The sequence below is a fragment of the Epinephelus fuscoguttatus genome, linkage group LG23, assembly GCF_011397635.1.
Source record: "Epinephelus fuscoguttatus linkage group LG23, E.fuscoguttatus.final_Chr_v1".
Classification (NCBI taxonomy): Eukaryota; Metazoa; Chordata; class Actinopteri; order Perciformes; family Serranidae; genus Epinephelus; species Epinephelus fuscoguttatus.
Window position 1 is genome coordinate 12977994 of NC_064774.1, and position 13355 is coordinate 12991348.

General features: G+C 42.4%; 1 protein-coding gene across 1 annotated transcript; it reads right to left on the minus strand.

Annotated features, from left to right (window-relative positions):
- Nucleotides 1–839: 839 nt before the first annotated feature.
- Nucleotides 840–9699, minus strand: LOC125884307 (polyubiquitin-like). Its single transcript, XM_049569206.1, has 6 exons — nt 8486–9699; nt 8198–8390; nt 7815–7918; nt 4687–4879; nt 3833–3941; nt 840–1002 (listed from the first exon to the last, which is right to left on the minus strand). Exons 2-6 carry the CDS (start codon nt 8343–8345, stop codon nt 840–842), a joined length of 717 nt encoding a protein of 238 aa, XP_049425163.1. The 5' UTR covers nt 8346–8390; nt 8486–9699.
- Nucleotides 9700–13355: the final 3656 nt, after the last annotated feature.

Here is a 13355-nt window from a genome sequence, read left to right on the forward strand (position 1 = left end):
GACAGCAGTGTTAGGCCAGGTAGCGGAAAGCCAAATTCTCAGAAAAGGAGCAATCGTCAAAATGTTGGTTTTTAGCCACTCCATTTCATCATAAACAACCCAGAAATGGGGCTCAAACCGCAAAATCCTGGACTTCTCTTTTAAACTAACCACTATGACACCTGTGCTGCTGAAAAGCGCAGCTCTGGTTTGCTATTCAAATGAGTGTCAGTAGGAAATGGATATATCCAGAGTAGGTTTACATGAACGTGATGTTTTCCATACTTCGGTTTTTGCCCTCCTTGTCACCCTTTCCACCAACTACACACACACACACACACACACACACACACGTAATGAAAACCAGACAACATTTCTCCAAAATAAATCCCAAATATATCATTTACAATTCTTAAAAAGCGACATTAATTTGCTCCTCTTAGACCTGCAGTTGTAGCCTAGGCCTACTACATGTATTGGCAACCGTCTGAGGGAATGTTCTTTATCATTTAGCAGAGGTGTGACTTTAGGTTTTTTCCAACACGTTCTCATCCCAGGTCATCACATATTGCCGCTTTGTCAGTGGAATTTCACGTCTACATATTGCACACTGGGTATCCTCTTGTGTCCACTGTTAGTGACGCCGGGCGTCAATGAAAAGTGGGCTATTAAAAAAAATATTATTTGAAGTGTCTCCCCTGTTTTACACCACCCCCTCCCTCCCCTCTCATAAATAACCAACAGTCCCTAATGGCAAAACTTGCTGACTCACACAGGATTTGACTTTAGCAACTTAATGTTAATGTAAACTGTTTGATATAGGCATCAGACCTACAACCTGAACTTGTCAAGTTGGTATTTCAGTTGTCATGTAGGCGTAGGTCGCCTGTAGAATCAAAAAGCTCTCTACCTGTTAATCCAAGGTCATCTCTTCTCTCCAGTATCTTCTCCTCTAGCTGCAGCACTCTGATGCTCCTTAACTGCTCCTTAGTGTCACACAGGTCGATCTCTACACTCTTCCCACTGTCGACATGCGCGATGACCGTCACAACCAATTTTGTGATGTTCTTCTGTGTGTCTATATGTGTGTTTCTTTGGCAAGTGCAGAACATTCAAGTACAAAGCTTATACTTAGGGCTGGTTCTTATAGTTAGGGCTGGCTCAGGCTTGCCCTGGACCAGCTCCTAGTTAGGCTGACATAGGTCTAGTCTGCCGGGGGACCTCCTTTAATACACCGAGCACCTTTTCTCCTAAGTTTGATTGAATGTGTTTGATAAAGCTTATACTTAGGGCTGGCTCTTATCGTTAGGGCTGGCTCAGGCTTTCCTTGGACCAGCCTCCCGTTAGGCTGACATAGGTCTAGTCTGTCTCTCCTAAGTTTGCGAAAAGTTGGTTCTTCCTCATTTGATAAAATTCACGTCTTATTACTGCACCTCGCTAACTCGGCTCAACTCCGGCGCGTTTGTGCTCCACTGTCTTGCAGGTTACCTCATATCGCAGCGGTACCTGGGTGGTGTGACGTGTGTGGTTGTGCTGCTGCCGTGTTCCTGCCTGATGCCTCCTGCTACTGCTATTATAATGAGTCATACTGTCACATACATATACTAACAACCATAATTATAATATTATTACTTTCATTGATGTTGTTGTAAGCTACTGTCATTACCGTCTGTCCTGCTCTCTCTGTCTCTCTTCATGTCTCATTGTATCATACGGATTACTGTTAATTATCATGCTGATCTGTTCTGTAAGACATCTATTGCACGTTTGTCCGTCCTGGAAGAGGGATCCCTCCTCAGTTGCTCTTCCTGAGGTTTCTACCGTTTTTTTCCCCGTTAAAGGTTTTTTTTGGGGGAGTGTTTCCTTATCTGCTGCGAGGGTCCTAAGGACAGAGGGATGTCGTATGCTGTAAAGCCCTGTGAGGCAAATTGTGATTTGTGATATTGGGCTTTATAAATACAACTGAATTGAAAATGTAATTGAATTGATATGTGTCTGAATTTCATGAGTGCCTGGAGACAAGAGGTGCATATATGTGAACACATTTCCTGTATGTTGGACAGAATTAAATAACAGCTACATATTAACATTTATCTACATGCAGTATAAAATATTAAATATATAGTTTATATATAGTAGCATAGTTGAATATTGGTCAGTTTTTGCCCCTTTATGTATGTTAAGTGTAATGCCTGCATGATGATACTTGTGTTGATGTATAATGGAGGTGTAGCACCATCTAGAGGTCAATCCAAAAATTACACTGAGCAAAGATGACTGATGGCAGGTCTTATTACTGGGCAAGAGCTTTAATATGCAACAAAAATGAAACATTTGTCAACATTTCTTTACATTTTATGACTAAAACAACCTATACACACAATGACACATCACAAGCATCTTTAAAAAACACTTTTAGAGTTAGGGGAAACATTTTAGACTTTTTACCCAGCGTTGTCCAATGGCCGTAAAGTATTTATTAACAAACAATCTGTTGTTAAATGGGTCACTACATATGATTCGAGTGTGCTGATAAAAAGTTTTCTGCCACAACAACAGTTAAAGAGTAAAAGACAAACAAAAATAAGTCATAAAACATGGTTCAACTCAGATCATCCCCAAACAACTCTTTAAAAAATATTCTGATTCTCTAACATCCAAATACTGATAAGTTACTCAGGTCCGTACTTCTAGTTTGTCCGACTGGTATCCTGAGGAAACAACCTGGAGCTGGTTTGGGGCCCTCCTCATTGTAATGTGTTGCCATTCCACATAGCACCGAGCCAATTTGTGTATTGTAAATATAAGTTTAAGCAAACATCTTGTACAAACCAGCATGTAAAGACTAAAGATCTATTAGCAGCAACACTGTGTGTAAACAGACTACTGTAAATGCAGTTTGCCCCATACCCTCTAACCCTATGACTGTTCCTTCTCAGGGCCTTTTACTTGATCAGGTGGGAGATTGATGAATATTTTAGTGTTGTGTATTTGGAAACAACTGAATCTCACCTGCATTTAAGACCAAACGTGTAGAGGATATGACACAACCAAAAATATATGATGCACAAGGAACCCATTAGAACCAATGCGTTCTCATCCCAACTTGTCAAATATCACCGCTTCTATCAAAATATGACGTGCTAGGTGCCGGTCTGCATCAACTTTGGATGTTCAGGGCCAGCGTGTCAATTTATGCCTGTTACATGCATTGTTCCTTTTAAAAATACACTTGTTGGTGTTACACTCAAATTTGTCCCGACGCCTTTGCTGCCCTGCGTTGTCCGTAAATATGCCAAAAGAAGACATTCCTGCACAGTGTAAAGATGCAAAGCATAGACGTGACTCCTTTGTAATCACTAACATTTTGATTAGTAGATGTAATTCAGTCACATTTATTTCTCAGTAACTGAAACAGACTACTTTTATTTTGTATTTAAATGAACTGTGACAAGTTAGGCTACATGGATCTAGTTACTCCCCAACACTTACAACAATACTATTTAAATAATCCGCAGTAGTGACAATAGTCTTAAAAATCTTCTATACTCAGGATCAGGTTTCTTTTTACACTGAAATCACAGCAGAGTGTCTTTGAGCTAACTGTTTAGGTAGGCCTACCTGTGCAGCTCTGGTGTGATGTTAAAATGTGTCCCAGTAGGGAACAGATATGCCCACAGGAGTATTAAAAAAAAGTGATAGTTTCCATACTTCGGTTTTTTCCATCCTTGTCACCCATTCCACCATCTCCTGTCACTGGGGGCTGGACCCCTCCCCCACCCCCCCCCACCCCGCCACCCCACCCAAAGCTCCCCCCCACCCCCCCCTCCCACCCCACACACCCCACCCCCACCCACCCCGTAATCTAAGAGACACTTGAATTGTTGACCTGTGACTGATTAAACACTGTGACAGCAGAGCGTGTTCTTCCAGTTGCCTGCCACTGTAGATTAGGTGGAGCTCTGGAAACAAAAGAAATCAACAAAGGTTATTAAAAAATGTGATTTTTAATTTGCTCTTCTTGGACCTGCAGTCGTGGGTTACTACACGACCCCACGCAAAACCGACTTGCACAGAACTTTGGTTTAATAGACAACAACAACAACAATAATAATAATAATAACAACAGGGTATATGCAGGAATCCTGAGGTTAATTTCAATACCTTTAAGACTTTTATAAGACCTTCCAAAAAAAACCTTAAGACCTCATCACCACTTCAAGCAGTTGTTAGCAGCAACACTTCTTTAACTTACTAAACAGTTGTAGCTTGCAATTAAATCTATGGAGCACAAACATACAACAGAACTCAGATAAGATGAGAAGGATTTTTTATTGTCTTTTGCTCCTCTTTATGGCACCTGGACGTGCGCTTTCACATGATGTCGCGCAGGTATGCGCACGGCCCCGAGTGGCAGTCCGAGTGTGCCTACCTACACATCGTTGTTAGTAATAGTCGCGAGGAGGAAAATAAATTATACATTCATGGGTTCTTTTTGTCAAAGCTTGAATGCCAAGAAAATGTAATACTTCATAAAATCGCGATTAAGACTTTTAAAAACTTTTTAAGGGCCTTAATTTTCCGACATTTGATTTATCAGCTTTTAATACTTTTTAAGACCCCGTGGACACCCCGAATAATAATAAACAAAGTGGCTGTTTCAATCATAAACAGATGTAAGTCACGTATAACCCAAAGTGATGTTACCTGATGGTTGCCACTGGTAACCAAATTCCTCTTTTATCTTCTCCTTCAGCTGCTGTACTGTGATGCTCCTTAACTGCTCCTCTGTGTCACACAGGTCGATGGTCTTCATCTCTCCCCTTATTCCATGCACCTTGAGCTGGATTCCCATGTCTGTGCTGTTGGTGGCGAGTTGCTGCATTTCTCTCGTCTCTTCCTGCGTGTATAAAGGCAAAAAGCTGAAGAGAATAAATCAAATGGATCTTTGGGATCGATTGGTTGATTGATTGATTCATGCCAGCTGGAGGTATTCAGCTAGGTCCTGGCTGTTATGTATGCGGGTTACACCCATTAACGCTGAGGAAAGCCAAGTGCTGAAATGCGTCCATTTTGACACTGCTGTGTGTCATTAAAAGACTGATATACATGATATTTGTGAGTGCTGACATTTTGATTTATTCAGTTTATGATTTTTGGGTCGGCATCCGGTGATTTTTCAGACTGTGAGTCGAGCACGCCAATTCTTTTTGTTTTGTGAAAAGCTGAAGAGACCTATGAGCGCAAGAAACTGCGCTACACAGAACTGGCAACAGACGCACAACAACGAGGATGGAATGCGAAGGTCTATCCGGTCGAAGTGGGATGCAGAGGTTTTGTGGCTTCTTCCACCATCAGGCTGCTGAAAGACCTTGGTATCCATGGACAGGCTTTGCGGCAGACAATTAGATCAGTCTCTGAAGCGGCCGAAGGAAGCAGCCAGTGGATATGGATCAAGCGGAAGGACCCTTGCTGGGCTCAAAGAACACCAACATGACCCGCTCACTAACCACCCCACCCCCCGCCCCCACTTGAGAAACCAGGCCAGAACCCTCCAGGAGGAGGGCGAACAAGGTTTGCGGTCAGCTCTAGGCTTGACTCAGGGAAAAGGACGCCCCTGCCTTGCATAGTCCCTTGGGATGTGCCATTTAAACAACCAGGCAAATCTCATGATTGGGCATGGGACACAAGCTCAGGCTTGATCACCCTGTAGCTGGCCACCTTTGACGAGGGTATCTAGTGTTGAAAGGCCGAAACACCCCCTGATTCATAGTGTACACTACTGACGATGTGTCCCAAAATTTAGATCCTTCGCTGTCAGAGAGACACCTCCCATGCCACCCTCAACATCAAGACAAACATCATGTGAGTGCATACCATCTATTGGCACAACGGGCAGTCTTAACATCACGTCCCGTGTTTTTTATGATTCTGGGCACCTAAGCAGCTCAAGTGCAGCTCTGGTGTGATGTCAAAATGTCCCAGCAGGAAACAGACTAATCGGGAGTAGTATTAAAAATATGGATATTTTCCATACTTTTGTTTTTCCAATCCTTGTCACCCATTCCAGTGCAGTGGTATGGGCACACTAGCACTTTAGCATGACTACTGCAGCACTTTAAAAAACTTTCTCTCATTTTCAATCCATCTCAGCACAACTCCAACAATAGTTTTGTACTGGTCTTTGCATTGTTGCAGCCTCGTTTTCCATATACACCCTCGACAGACTCCTCCTCCCTGATTTAATGTAACTTTAATGTGACTATTTTTTTTTACACCAAGAGCTATTAATGTTCAGATGAGTACTGCAGCACTTCGTAATCTTACTCACTCACATCCATTCTTTCTATACAGCATAACTAGAATCATGAACAGGACTTTGCACTGCCAGAAAGCAAAGCTTTCAATTTACTGCTCCATCTACGTCCCAACCCTCACCTATGGTCATGAGCTCTGGATAGTGACCGAAAGAATGAGATCGCGGATACAAGTGGTAGAAATGAGTTTTCTCCGTGGGGTGGCTGGGCTCAGCCTTAGAGATAGGGTGAGGAGCTCGGACGTCTGGAGGGAGCTCGGAGTAGAGCCACTGCTCCTTCACATTGAAAGGGGTCAGTTGAGGTGGTTCAGGCATCTGATCAGGATGCCTCCTCAGTGCCTTCCACTGGAGGTGTTTCAGGCACGTCCCACTGGTAGGAGGCCCCGGGGCAGACCCAGAACACACTGGAGGGATTACATATCTCATCTGGCCTGGGAACGCCTTGGGGTCCCCCAGGAGGAGCTGGAAAGTGTTGCCGGGGAGAGGGACGTCTGGGGTGCTTTGCTTGGCCTGCTGCCCTGGCGACCCGGCCCTGGATAAGCGCATGAAAATGGATTGATGGATGGATTGATGGACTTTGCACTGCTGCAGTCTCATCTTCATCTCCACATTACTTACAGTCCCCCACCCAAACTCCTTTTTGCACTTATTTTACTGCACTCAATGTTTTGGACTTATCTTGTACTGTATACGCTTTTGACATTGTTGATGGATTGACCTGGGCACATGTGCAACAGGGTTTATGTGCAATATTACCATATATGCCTGGTCACTTCTGTGTGTTGTCATGGGTTTTTTTTCAAATTTTTATTGTGCACCTTTCGTGTCTTCGGTATTGTGTCTTCGTGGTTGCCATGAATTTTAACTCTGTCTTTTGTCACTCCTTTTCACCACATTTTTACATCAACCTGCCTATAGGGGTAACAGATGGAAATTAGCCCTGGGCTACAATCTGCTGTATTTACATATTCTCATGTATGTGTTCATTAATATGCATTGTCCCTATTTCGACATAGGTGACATCAGCTAAATTGAGCCACTTTTTGGCAAATCACTTTTCTTTACTTTTATTTCATTGTTGAATTGATATAATAGAATATAGTTGTTCAGGTCCTATAGCTTTTGAAACATCAGCTGTCCCACGTTTTTGAGGTGAGCAGTGTTCTGGTAAAATGGGCCACCTGATCAGCTAAAAGGAGCCACTCATCTAGAAGTATGGCTGCTTTTTACAGATTTATCAACCTTATCATTTTCAGGAATTTGTTTTCTGCCAGGCCACTCACTCACCTCACCGTTCTCCTCAGCAGGCTGGGTGTGAAGCATTGCCCCACCCACCACAGCAACCATAGACCAATCAATTCAATTGTTTTTTGTCAAGTCCAGTTGTAACAACAATTTGAAATAATGTGCAGCCATTGTCTGTTGGAATTTAAAAAGCTAGGAGGCTCAAACCGTTAATGGCTCATTTTATCTGATGGCTCAATTCAGCTGATATCACCCTAAAGAAATCTCCTCTCACCGGTACTCTTCGAACCACTAGAATTGTTGACATGTGTCTGATTCCACACTCTGACAGCAGAGCGGGTTCTTCCAGTTCCCTGTCACAGTAGATTAGGCGGAGCTCTGGAAACACACAGGATACAGGAGCACATACAGAGTGTGAGAGAGAGTCAACAGGCACTGACAACACTTTTCAAAAGAAATCAACAAAGGTTATTAAAAAATGTGATTTTTAATTTGCTCTTCTTGGACCTGCAGTCGTGGGTTACTACACGACCCCACGCAAAACCGGCTTGCACAGAACTTTGGTTTAATAGACAACAACAACAATAATTATGATAAACAAAGTGGCTGTTTCAATCGTAAACAGATGTAAGTCATGTATAACAAAAGTGATGTTACCTGATGGTTGCCACGGGTAACCAAATTTCTCTATTATCTTCTCCGTCAGCTGCAGCACTCTGATGCTGTTAAACTGCTCCCTGGTGTCACACAGGTGGATGGTCTTCTCCTCTCCCCTTATTCCACGCACCGAAAGCTGGATTCCCATGTCTGTGCTGTTGGTGGCGAGCTGCTGCGCTTCTCTCGTCTCTGCCTGTGTGTATAAAGGCGATAATGCACGTCATTAAATATCTATTATGACTTTACAGTGGATTAATATTCCTCCTCGGCATGTGTGTGGTGTTTTACCGGTAAAGTTGTTGACTCCTTCCTTCTTCACACAATGTTTTGTTTGTACAGGAGTAAATAAAAAGGCTTCACGGCAGTTTGTTGTGTTCAACGTCAAATAACACAGAAACTGATGAGCTGACAAATACTTTCACTTTGATTCTTGAAATTAAAGAGACAGCACCAAAGAAAACTTACCAACTTAAATCTTGTCTCTCCTGGAAACATTTACTGTAATTCACCCTTCAGACTGGTGGTTTTTGAATCTCATGGATGTATTCATGTTAAAGGGAATCTTTATTAAGGGATTCAAGTAAGGGTGAATTTCTCATCAGAGATCAATCATTAGGAGGAAACATTCAGTGACATTAAAAAAAAAAAACAATTACAGGTCACACTGAGGTGTAATTTTACAGGAAGATGCTGTAATATAGCTCTAGAATTACAATATAAAGTATACTACAGTGGTAGCCTGTCATTTACTGTAAATTCACCATTTATATCCGTTACCCCTTCATAAACATAATACTAAAATATTATTATTAATAATAAAATAAAAAAATAAAAAAATAAATAAAATAAAAATGTACACATTTATTTTGCAGCTTCATCAGTGGTGGGATGTAATAATATCCAAGGTTCTTTGAATATTTCCATTTTCTACCCAACTTCATTTCAGAGGTGAACCCTGGCCTTTACACTCCACTACGTCTATCTGACAGCTGTAGCTTCTTTTCAGCTTATAGTTTTTCATTCTCTTCTTGTCCAGTTAAAACCACACATTTTTAAGTTTTTGGATTTTTAATATTTGTGATGAACTGGTTTAAACAGATGTATTCCAGCTAAATAAACTCTTTGAAACCTCCTCGGCTGACAGCTGACAACAGGGCTGTTTTTCTGACACCATGAAAAGGTGACTTTTTAGAGATACGTGGTTTCATATCTGCACAGGTCTGGCCCAGCAGGCAAGAAATAGACTCTGGTATTGTACTTTGCATTAAACTTTGGGCAGTTTGAGTGTATTTGAGTGTTATATAATTAAGTATTAATCCAACTCAGGAGCCAGTAATTTACTGTAGACTACTAACCAAGTAGTTGTGCATCGAGATACAACAACGTCCCACCAGTGTAAATTTTGAAACGCTTGGAGCTTCTGCCCCAGTGGCAAAATAGAACTTGCAGGGATGAGACCACGTTAAACTAAAGTAACAAAACTTTAAGAATTTTCTGCTGTTTATTTTTAAACTAACACACACACACACACACACACACACACACACACACACAAATACAAATTCTGTACATAAACAGCAGGAGTGAGATGGAGAGGGGCCCCTCAGAGGGGCTGGATCAAGGCACTCTCCAGAAAAAAGACACCCAAGATAAGATTGCACACAGTGGCAGACATCCATATTTGCAAGTAGACAGAGAAAAAATAAAATCACCATCACCAAATATCAGTGGACAGTTCACACAGATAATTCATGGACATAATACTGTGGACGTAAAAACAGACGGCTTTCTTGAATTGTTTAGGTGCCAACTTTTAAGGGATTCTCGTAAAAGGAGAATTGCAGATTTGTTTGTACATTGTGTGGGTAAGTTGTCGGGGGGGGGGGGGGGTTCCATAATGTTTCGCCATCTTGAAAATACATTCGAGGGACATACAGCCCCGCCTTCGCCGTTTTCGTTGAGAGCCAGGCCAGCGCTGCGTGACTGAGGAGCCGAAGGAGGCGCTTTGCTACAACCCCGGCAAATTTGAAACAAAGTCCCACTCTTTGAGCATAATGCAGGATCATGCATATGCAGCATCACGGGAGACGGAATCCTCGTCGCCAAGAAAGCGCAAAAGGGAACCGAAAAGGTAACGTGACCGGCGAATTCAAAAAACGGGGGTTAACATCGGGGTAGCTTTTCCCAGGTGGAGAGATCTGCTGAAGGAGAAATGTTTTAAAAGGGATGCTGTGATTGGCCTGCTTTACGTTGTAAACACAGCCAGCATGGTGAGGAGGGGGTGTGTCAACACGAGTCGCATGAAGAATTGGATGACATGGTTTCATCAATGTTATCATAGCTTTTTGGTACACAGCGGCTACCGTAGTTGCAATACATGTTGGAGAGAGTGAGGCGCTAGAGTACGCTATCCGTTTGAATGCAATATACGAGTTAGATGGGAGAAATTCCTACACACTGTGGCTTTAACCAAGTGATTTTTATGCCTAAACCTAACCACACCTCCACCACAGCGTTGGTGAGAATGTAACGTTTCAAAGTACTGTACATATTTAATGTCATCTGTGGTTTGCAAAAACATAATATACGCACGTTTTTTCAGGTGATTGGGTAAAAAAAACGCAAAAGGGGTTCTGTTCAAGGAACCGTGTACAAATAGAGTGATCTGACGGTGCCTAACTGCAGAGACCATGGCTGAGAAGAATGAGTTTGATGTGCGCAGTTGTTGATTCTAAGTGCTCGTTTCTTACGATGAAAAATAGCAGCAAGTTTAGTGGAATTTGACCAGACTAATGCGACGTTAAGAGCATTTTGCTGTCTGTGTGGCTTTAACCTTGCAGAGATGGCTCGACTGCTGCTTTTTGAGAAACTACCTTTGGTTTCATATTTCCAGGTGACGCCTGATCTCTGCTTTCAGTCTTTAACTTGGAGTAGTTTCCTGGATGCATGTTTATATGGTACGGTAAACACCAATGTATAGAGGAGGTGGACTGATGGCTGTGAAACTCCAAGACACTGCTCAGCACCCCACAGAGGGATTCTCTCCTTTCCTTTATCTATTCGGTATTGTCGTGTCCAAGTGTGTGAAAACAACCTGCGTTTAAGGTGTGTCACTGTTTGACACACCTTAAACGCCTGCCTGAACTAGATCCAAAGCTGGCTCAAGGGTTCAAAGTTCAAGGCACTCCTGTCTCTGTTCATACACACTTCAAACAGCAGACACATACAGCACAATTTAAATCCAATTATCATAAAAAAGTGGAAATGAGCTTTAAAATTGGTGAGTAATGGGCGGATTTTACACAGAAGCGAGCCTCTCCATGCTTCTGTTTTTGCCCCCCTTGTCACCCATTCCACCGTGTCCCGTCCACGGATACACCGATCCTCCCGGCACGCGTACAACCATGTGAATGACTGCCATGTGCTGGATTCCATATGCAGACAGCAGAGCGGAGTCCTCATCCAGTATCTTGTCCGTGAAGATCAGTCGTATGTACTCTAGGCAGATACAGGAACACACACACATAGCTTAGGTCCAATATGCAACAACTTAAAGTGAACTGATTTAAGCATTATAACCATATCAGTGTCAAGTGTCTGTTAATTTTAATCATGAACATGTGTAGGTCGCATGAATAATCCAAAGTGACTGTACCTGGGTCTCCACAGTCAGGCTGTCTCTTCAGTATCTCCTCCTTCAGCTGCAGCACTGTGATGCTCTCAAACTGCTCCTCAGTGTCACACAAGTCGATCTCCATCTTATCCCCTCTTAACCCAGCCACAGTGACCTTCACAACCATTTTTTGTGGTGATTGTCTGTGCGCTTCTGCAGCGTCCTTCACTTGGTGCAGATAATAAAACAGTGAGTGGTAAAACACTTTCACTTTCATCGAAGTATTAAAGAAATATACACCAGTCTTTCATTTGTCAGCTGGGGTTTTTAACACAGTTGCCAGCTCACCAACAGTATGCAAGGCTGGTGTAGAAATGCATGCCTAAAAGAAAAGCAAACATTTCTCATCAGAATGAAAACACACCAATGTTTAACATTACAAAAGACTTAATCAACGGGTTTTTGGATATGTGGAAATATTGCAATACTGACCTTTTCAAAAAGGAGTCACACAGTAAGGTGGGTGAGAAACTGTGGGGAAAAACCCTAATTTGATGCAAAGACACAAAATGGTACAAGCAGCTCCAACCTTTCAGCTTTTCCACGTTTTGATGTGATCAACAACACGTTAGGGAGGATTTGGTTGGTGTTTTATATGGCTGCATGTACACGGGAATATTAGTGGAATATTCATTTTCATTAGCCATGTATACAGCTTTATAGAAATGTAATAAGGGCACTACTGTGTGCATGTGACATTGTCAGTGATGACACGATTTAATACAAGTGGAAAGTGGTTTCATATCCAGCCAAGTGAAATTAACAAAAACTAGTCCATATCCATTGAGTGCACAGTTGCCCATGTACAGTTTCACATGGTGTGTGTTTGGGATACAGGTCATAGGAAATTGCAGATTAAATAGTCAACTGAACCCATTAAGAAGAGGAATGTATTCAGACAGAGTTTTTGTGATTTTGATAGTATGATTGCTTTACTGAAAGTGCAATGGTACCATTGCCAATAGTGGGATAGTTAGAGGGCTAAAACTGTACATAATTAGTTCAGGTAGCACATTGAAAAGCAGATAGTTAAAGTGTTTATATGCTGTATTGACTTAAAAGTGGGGCGCACTGGTAGTTCATATGGGAAAGGTGCGGCTAGCTGTTGTTGCAGCGGTGGGGGTTGGAATCCGGCCTTCGTTCTTTGCTGCATGTCTTCCTTGCTCTCTCTCTCACATCCTTCCTGTCATGCTTCACTGTCCTGTCAAATATAGGCCCCCCCCAAAAAGAGGCGTCCTGTTCTACATATCTACCAAGTTTAGTAAAAATCCATGTGGCGGTTAGGCCTAGATAAGAAATTATCTCTCTAGCGCCCCCATTTTGTTTGATGGGGTCAATAATGGAGGGGTCCCCTCAGATTTTGTGTGGTCATATGGCTACAAAGTTGCGTGGTGATGGGTGAAACCCTTGAGATGTTATACACCTTTATGTGATGAGCCACGCCCTCCGCAATATTCATTGCCTTATAGAAGCTCAGTTTTAGTA